Source organism: Mastomys coucha, unplaced genomic scaffold (genome assembly GCF_008632895.1).
Source record: "Mastomys coucha isolate ucsf_1 unplaced genomic scaffold, UCSF_Mcou_1 pScaffold15, whole genome shotgun sequence".
In the NCBI taxonomy this organism is placed as follows: domain Eukaryota; kingdom Metazoa; phylum Chordata; class Mammalia; order Rodentia; family Muridae; genus Mastomys; species Mastomys coucha.
In genome coordinates this window covers 124,905,429-124,914,275 of record NW_022196897.1, presented here as the reverse complement: position 1 = coordinate 124,914,275, position 8,847 = coordinate 124,905,429, and the positions used below count along the sequence as shown (strand labels likewise).

The 8,847-nt window shown below is 38.9% G+C and overlaps 1 protein-coding gene across 2 annotated transcripts in view; it reads right to left on the bottom strand.

Annotated features, from left to right (window-relative positions):
- Positions 1-8,847, bottom strand: part of Sptlc3 (serine palmitoyltransferase long chain base subunit 3) — a 142,696-nt gene that overhangs the window by 49,838 nt on the left and 84,011 nt on the right. For both annotated transcript variants that reach the window (XM_031372049.1, XM_031372050.1), the window contains exon 7: positions 1,750-1,855. In XM_031372049.1, the coding sequence (XP_031227909.1) occupies positions 1,750-1,855 (106 nt within the window). The remainder of the gene's footprint in view (positions 1-1,749; positions 1,856-8,847) is intronic.

The following is an 8,847-nucleotide window of genomic DNA, read 5'->3' as shown; positions in this document are numbered from 1 at the left end:
TTTGAAGTGGTATTCTTTTTACTCTGGTTAGTGGAGATGGGCAGTCTGCTTTCCCTCAGCCAGTTCATCCTATCATGGGTCCAACCCTGAGTGACAAGTGTTTAGATAGGGGCGCTTGAATCCCTCCCAGGCTGGCAATTGCTACAAACCACACAGGGAGAATTCTTTCCATGTAAGGTTATGACAGCACAGGCTCAGTATGAGATTACTCTCTAAAAGTATGAAGTTTAGGGCCAGTGAGTTGATATTGACCTTAGAACAGGACTTCCTTAGAGCGGGCACTGTTGCTGTTTTGAACTTCAGAATTCTCCTGAACACCGACCGCAGCTTTGCAGGATGGTCAGGAGCATTCCCAGTCTCTCCCCACTAGGTGTCAACAGTATTCTACTTCACGTGTGGCCACTAAAACCTGCCATATGCTCTCTGGTTGGGGATAGGAGCAAAAAGTCACTCCGGCTTTATAAATACCACTGTTTTAGAGACTTCGTAAGCACCGTACACCCCTGGGCTGACCTTAGGAAATAATTATGAGGGTGTGGAAAATGATCTACTGTGAACTGTCACCACTGCGACCCCACAGCAGTGCTCAGAGTGGACAGAACTCTAATCATTTAAAGTAAAAAAAAAAATGACTCCAGTTTTTGTGTTATCTTCAACTTGGAAGAATTCACTCTCTTGCACCCTAAAAGGGATAGGGGTACATTTATTTTGTTATTCAGTATTGACTCATGACAGTGTTTAATAATGATAGAAATAATATCTTCATAACCTTATTAACTTTTAATTGAAGAAGCTTCAAGTTGGAAAACAATACATTGCTTATATAACAAAGTTGTTTGCTCTTCCAAGAGGATGGACTGCAGAGGGAGGACCCACGATGCTATTGCTGTTCTCATGTCTCCTTTGTAGCCATACTCTTTGCTAGGGGTTACCTAACTCCTCACGTCCTCTCTCTATAGTTTGGTTCTCTATAGTGAATACAGTCCCAGGTTTCTCTGCTATAAGAATTGCTTGGAAATTGACTTGAAAAGGGTGCTCTGAGATAATATTTCCTTGGCTTACAGAATAGGGTGTAAACAGAAGTGCTTGGGTGCAATTTTCATTTGATCCACTGTAATCGATTTAGACAGAGAATGAAGCACATTCAATCATAGCCAGTGATATAAAAGTGTTGCTCTGAATGGCTTAGTGGATATTTTGCCTGCTCAGCTTGAAGAAGGCAGGAAAATGATCTTGGGAATATCACCAGAGGTTAAGATCAACACATCCCTGTTCTCACTCTGGAGGAAGGATGGTCCTTGAGGTTAGTCCCCTGTATTCTGATGCCAGTCATTAGCCCAATGGGTTAATGATTGGCGAAGGGCTTGAGTTCACTGTCCACATAGGGGGGTTTGGGGACACCGAAACATCTATGACAGACATGTCTTAGGACATCCCAGTGTTGAATAACCCAGGCACAATGTCTTTGAAATGCAGGGCACTTGAAAGGAGCAACACAGTTCAGCAATGAGGACATTTCCAAGAAGGTTTCACCAGCATGTCAGCCCCCATAGTGGTCCAGCAAATGTACAAAGCTGTAGATAGGACAGAATACCCTAGACCTGGCCCACTCCTATCAGTAGCTCTATCTGATCTTCCTCCATGGCATCTATGAGCAACTCCTTTCCTTAGTCAGAAAGGTAATCTCTTCTCCATTGGATGGCTTACTGTGAGCCTCTGAACCTCTAATGCCTTCATTTATTTACATACCTGTAGATGCCCTCTACCAGGATGAGAATCTTTTTCCAAGCTCTCCCCGTGCGAGGCTGGCCACTGATAATAGCTTCTCTCAGGAGCTTCTCTAGGTCTTGCATATCTTTAAATAGTGTGAAAAAGAGGAATCAAGTTACAAGAGGGCTTTTGGTTGTTTTTCTCCTTTTGTTTCTTGAGTGGGTGTCAGAATTATTTGCTTATTCATTTTTAGGCTCATACTCAGACTTGGACTTTGAGGAGGTGAAGTTGGAATCAGAGAACTCCTGTGAGATATAGGGGTTCGTTTTCTAGTAAAACTTAACTCTGGTAGGATGACTAGGTGCATCATTACAGATAGGCTGAATCAGCTTAAAGCTCTGGCAATTTCTCTTTGCTCGCCTGAGAGAACTTGGAAGTCCAGACTGTACAGAAGGACCTAGCAGAGCCTAAGCTTTGTTGCCAGGCAGAAAACGAACTCTGAGAGATGCAATTGACAGACACTCTTCAGTTGTTTAGACCTGAGTATGTTAGGGGTTTGTGTGGGATACCTGTATGGTGCTAGAGATCTCATTATCCTTGGGGACTTGAATTTTGAATTGTAAGATATTTCAGCACTGTTCAAATTGTGAGTGACATAATTGGCAGTCTTTCGCGAAATATTTGAAAGCCTTGGACACATTACTAGGAGTTGACAATTACTGAGTCCCATATTTTTTTTTTGTGCCTGATACCTTCTAATTGTATTCTTTGTTGGAGGCCATTTTAATTCTCCCAGGACACCTGTGGAAAATGTCCTACATGGCTTTTCATTTAGTGAGTCAGGCAACTGGGTCACAGAGTATTTGGTAAGGCAGTGGTTTTCAATATTCCTAGCCGGTGACCCTTCAATACATTTCCTCATGTTGTAGTGATCCCCAAACCACAAAATTACTTTTGTTGCTACATCATAACTGTAATTTTGCTACTGTTATAAATTGTAATGTAAATATCTGATATGCAACCCCTGTAAAATAATCATTTAACTCTCCCCAAAGGGATTGCGACCACAGTTTGAGAAGTGCTGGTCTAAGGCCTATGACTGTAAATAGCAGAGTAGGACTTCGAATCTTTACTATGTTCCACATTTGTAATCACAGTCTTCCCCTGCCTTTTGTGAGAGCCTTTGCACCACTATCTGGAACTCCAGAAATGATGCAGAGCAGGATGAAAGGTTAAAGTCTGGGAGGCCATCTTTGATCACGTTTAATGCAAAAATCAAAACTAGCAAAAGCAGAGAGATATATCATTTACTTTCAATAGGAGGAAGATGGTTGGGTCTGAGCTTTGAGGCCATTTGGAAAGGTTTAGGACTCAACTCAGCTACTGGTTGTTTTATGGGTTATTTAAATTTTACCTTTTAAGAGACAAAATGAGTGAACAATTATAGAGACTAATATGCATGTTTATTTAGATCGATATATTTGTACTCTACATTTTTACTCAAGAAAATCCATCAGCCCTTGGATAGACCCAGGGGAAGATGTCAGATAGGGAAGTTATCTGAGCTCAACCTAAGGCTGAATGATAATTAAGTGCTGATTGGTATATACTACTGAGATTTTAGCCTCTTTTTTTGTTATAATTGTAAACTAATAAAGTCTCAGAAAGCCCTTTCTGAACTAGTCTTTCAATGCTCCCCTGAGAAAGCTTCTTGTGGTCTCCAACGCAGTCTCCTGCTCTTGTCTGTGTGAAAGGCATCCACTTATCATCCAAGCTTCACTTTAGACATGATACATACACTCTTTCTCCCCATTCCCTGTCATAAACAATCTATTCTTTGAAACACTTATTATGTAACTTGTCATTACTGTTCTTATCTCTACTCCATGGAAGTACATCATGGCATTGTATGCCATTGCATCAATTTTGGATGATTGACTCACATTTATTTTTCTGAAGATCATGGACTGCGAGGAGGAAAGGATCTATCCAGATAAGAGTTTCTAAAGAGGATAATTGCATTTTGTTTGGAGCTAAGGTTTTCTTAGCAAACTACTTTTTGTTTTTGTTTCACGACATGTCTCACATCGCTCACCACTAGATGGCAGCCAAAGAGATTAAAAAAAAAAAGAAGCAACTTTCCTGTTTCAAATTTTCATGGCTCATAAATCCCCACAGGTATTGCTAACTTGTATGCACTTTGCTTTTAGGCTGAATGTCTAGGAGCAAAGGAGATATCTCTTTGTTCTATAATCTATTCCTCTTTGTTCTATAATATACTGCAGGCTGATAGCGTATGAATGAACAAAGAGATGATGAACAAGAATTTATGTTTTAAAAAACACTGCCTTTTCAAAATTTTTTTTTTGTACAAAATGAGACACAATGATGGTGGCTTTAATGACATCCTAATAAAAGTAAGTCCAATTGAAATAAACTAGATGTCATTTTAATGCAGTGACATAAAAGAATGCTCATTTTAATAGCTATTTCTGTATAAAGGAGAATAATGGAACAGAAAACGTTAAATAGGGTTGGGAGTGGTAAGGCAATGTAGAGAGGGAACTCCATGGAGGGATAATTAACACTAATGAACTTCTGAAAAAGTCACGAGGACCTGTTATGCATCATCATTCTAAAATATAAATATATACATAAAACATACATACAAAGAGTTTAAATGGAGTTAACTCTAGTGGGGAAACAATTCCTTTACTAGACACCACAGGTAACAAGTAGAAACTCCAGTGTCATTAAAAGATGACCTCTAATAGAGTTGTTGGCAAATGAGGTCCCATAGAACCTCAAATATTATAGGCTACTCTCATTGTTTTGATTATCTTCCAGAAACTGAGGGTAAGAAACTATTGCTGGAAACATGACATACTTGAGTCCCAGAATGGGGATAGAGCAAGCTGTTTCTATCCTGGAAGCTTCATCTCTACTTTCATAATGCTGAAAGGAACTATGTATGTGGCTGGAGAAGAAAAGTAATCATGAATTTTATCCAGTTGTGAACTCTGAAGGCTCCAGTAACTGCCAGCCTGATACACCTCCTGGGCAATAGGGGAACGGATATCATGGGAGTAATCAACTACTTACTTATCATTGTATTTAAGGCCTGTTCTACAAGGTGAAACCCATTTCTAGAATGATTATCAAAGCCCAAAGTCTATGGTTAGACAAGCCCTAGGTCCTCGGCAAGAATGTACTACTATTACTCTGCTAAATGGACATAGTATTAAACTAACTCCTAGTGGCTATTTTATAGAATAGTGCTTCTCTCAATTTCATCAGAGAAGCTTCTTTTTTTGCAGTAGATGATGCTCAACATAGAGACCACTGGCCAAGGTGTTGAAAATGAGAGAGTTTGGAATGCTCATCCCTAAATTAGACATCATATTATACCCCTTTTTTCTAAGGCTCAGGGATCATTGTGGAAGATGGAGCAGAAAGATTGTAAGAGGAGGGGGTGGTGGATGACTTCAAGGAAGTACTGTCTTCTAGATAAAACACCAGTTGCATATATGAATTCTGAGCAGTTGTGACACCATGCACAAAATTTATGAAAAATCTAGATAGACAAAATCTCAAAATGAAGGGGCAATGTGGACAGAATACAATCCTTAGCTAAGGAGCTATTGAAAATTGATAGATGCCAGGTAAGGAAGAGTTAGTTCTCTTTAATGGTGTGTCTTCTAGTAGGTTGCCTATTCTCCAACAAATGGCCACATAACTAAATGTAGATTGGCAGCATATAGTTGATAGGCTTTAAAAAAGGAGGGTACAAAGTTGGGTGGGAATTGAATAGGGGGTGTATATATAGGAGGAGTAGAGAAAGAGGACAATGTGATAAATACTATAATGTATGAAATTGTCAATGAATTAAAAGAGATGTTAAAAAGGAAAGAAATATTCTAAGATTAAACAATAAATCTGTAAATCATGAATGATTGAATAGTGCCTTCTATGGAGAGGGGATTCTAGTGAAATGTGTGAAACTCTAGTTGTTACATTTCTTCAAAATGGTCCAGAAACCTCAGCGAGGGTTGTTATAAGGGCAAGACTCAGTAGGCCTCACTCCACCCTGAGTAGTTTGGGAGGTTAATGGGTGTCGGGGGAGAGAGAGACATTTTCTTCAGTGATGGAGCCACTGATAAATTGTTTATGCCTCTGTAAAATAAAAACATGCTTCTGCAGGAGATCTAATGAAATTTATTGATTCACAATAATGTAAAGGTAAATAGGGGATTCATTAGGAGGAAGAGAATTAGCAAGAGTCAGAGGGGGACAAGAGAAGATAAGGGGAGCTGAAATATAATCAAAATAAATACATTATATACATATATGAAAAGTTACAATTTAACCCATTATTATGTGTAATTAGTATATTCTAATTAAAAATAATTTAAAAAAGTTCTAGAATCAGTGGAGAACAAACTGGCCCCTGGTTGGAGCAGACGCCTTAATTTAAGCTGCATGGCTGGAAAGTCTAGTTCATGGTATGTAGCAAGCCAACCTAAGAATAGGCTTTCACTGAATCTTCCTAGAGTACAGAACACAAAGAGAGAGCCTTAGTTCATAACAGGTAAAAATGTCAAAGCTAAACTATATATTCTGAGGAGAGATTCTAGCTGCTAATGGGATGGGGATACAATAGCCCTGGTATAGTATGGAATTTCCTAAAGGTTCCACAGCTGTCTGAGTATGCTCTGGCAGTAGCTGATGATTAAGTCATATCAAATGTTGTAGATATACAAATGTCCTAAGTATATCCCTTCAGCTCAGCTCTCTCTCATTCTCTCTCTCTCTCTCTCTCTCTTTTACAAACAGGACATTCTTTGCCCCCACAAAATAACCTTCTTAAAAAAAATCTGCACTACAATAGTTGATATGCAAAAGTAGTAGCTTTAAATTTATAGCAAAAGGAATTGATGCTTATATATTATTTCCTGTTTCCCTCATCCCTCAGGTATACTGGTAGCCACAGTTTTTCATTAGGAATGAGGTCTTGGACACTATGGCAGCCTGCTTGATGGTCCCCTTTCCTGGGCTGCCTTTTACTTCTTACCTCTGTTCCCCGTTCACCTCTTGTACTTCTCTGGCTTACTTTCTAATTAAGAGAGGTTTACTTAAATCCTTATCTTGGGGTCTGCTGTTGGGAGGAAAGAACCAAGAGAAAGCAACAAACTTGGACTTGAAGTTTAGCTCCTGCTATTCGATGTTTGGGTGACTGTAGGTATATAATTCAAACACTCTGGAGTCAGTTTTTAGTAATGTGGGGGTAAAACAGAGAACTATGTATTATGGTTGTGGCAAAATTGAACTGACTAATTATTTAAAGGCTGTGATAGGTTCGCAATCAGTGATTATGAATTTTAGCTGTGATGTATCCTCAACCTTTTACTATCCAAAAACTACTAGCCTGTAGGTATAAGACTACCTATCCCAGCTTTGAACAGAACTTAACTAAAAATGTACTGGTACTTAGTTGCTGACCATAGGAAGAACCTTTTGAAGGTCTGAGTTTCTTTCCCTCTGCTTAGTGTTCTTAGTTCCTCATTTGACTGTTGAAGATAAAGAGGGAAATAAGGAGGAGATTGCTAGTTGAACCCATTGATACAGGACTGGACATTTATTTTGCTATTTGTTATGATGCTAGAGTAGCTTTCTATACTCTGCATCTATTTTTTTCATATGCAGAGTGCAAGAGCTAAGAATACTGGTTTGTGTGTAGGTACCCCATGACAAGGAGCACACTACATCAAAGCAGAATTCTCTTTCTCCCAACTGTTGGAGGAATGTTGTGGTGGTTCATCTTGATTGACACTGGATGGGATTTAGAACAAACTTAGAGACTAATCTCTGGGCATGTCTTTGAAGGATATTTCCAGAGATGTTTAATGAGGAGGAGGTAACCTATCTTGAATATGGATATGTGGATGATACCATTCCATGCAGTGGGATCCTTGACCAAATGAAAAGAGAAAAGCAAGCCAAGTGCAGGCAGCCATCACTCTCTGCATCCTGAGTGTGGATACAGTGTGACCACCCACCTCACTCTTCTACTTCCATGACTCCCTTGCCATGACAGACTGCATCCTCAACCTCGACGTCAAAATAACCTTTTCTTCTTTAAGTTGTTTCTCCCAGGTATCTTGTCACAGCAATGGGAAAATAAGTAATGCAAGTGTAACTGAGGTGTGACGAGAAGTTGAGGTGGAAAACAGTTCATAGGAAGAAACAGACTTTGGGTTTCATGGAGTTCCATATTCTCAGTGTTTTGAAATGTCCTGCTACGGGCAGTAACCCTTAAGAACTTGCTTTTGTCAAGTGGGCTTTATATCAGAGATTCAGGGGTGGTTTGACATATGAAAATCCAACAATATAATCTGCCATATAAGCAAACTGAAAGGAAAACAAAACCACATGATCATCTCATTAGATGCTGAAAAAAAAAGCCCTTCACAAAATCCAGCACCATAGACACAAGGTGCATCTCTAAAAGCAACAAAGGCGATATACAGCAAGCCCACATCTGTATACATAGCCAACATCAAATTAAATGAAGAGAAACTTAAGGCAATTCTACTAAAATCAGGGACAAGACAAGGCTGTCCACTCTCTCAATGTCTATTCAATATAGTACTTGAAGTTTTAGCTAGAGCAATAAGGTAATTGAAGGAGATCAAGGGGGATACAAGTTGGAAAGGAAGAAGTCAAAGTATTGCTATTTGCAGATTATATGATAGTATATATAAGTGAATCCAAAAATTCTACCAGGAAACTCCTAGAGCTGATAAACACCTTCAGCAAAGTAGCTGGATACAAACACTATCCCGACTATACACAAATGATAAACAGGATGAGCAAGAAATTAGAAAACAATATACATCACAATAGATATAAATAATATAATGTATCTTAATGTAACTCCAATCAAGCAAGTAAAAGTCCTGTATGGCAAGAACTTCAAGTGTTTTAAGGAAAGAAATAGAAGAATATATCAGAAGATGGAAAGATCTCTCACACTCATGGATAGGTTGGATTAACATAGTAAAAATCTTACCAATAAGGCTGCTATGAACATGGTGGAGCATGTGTCCTTGTTACATGTTGCAGTATTTTTTGGGTATA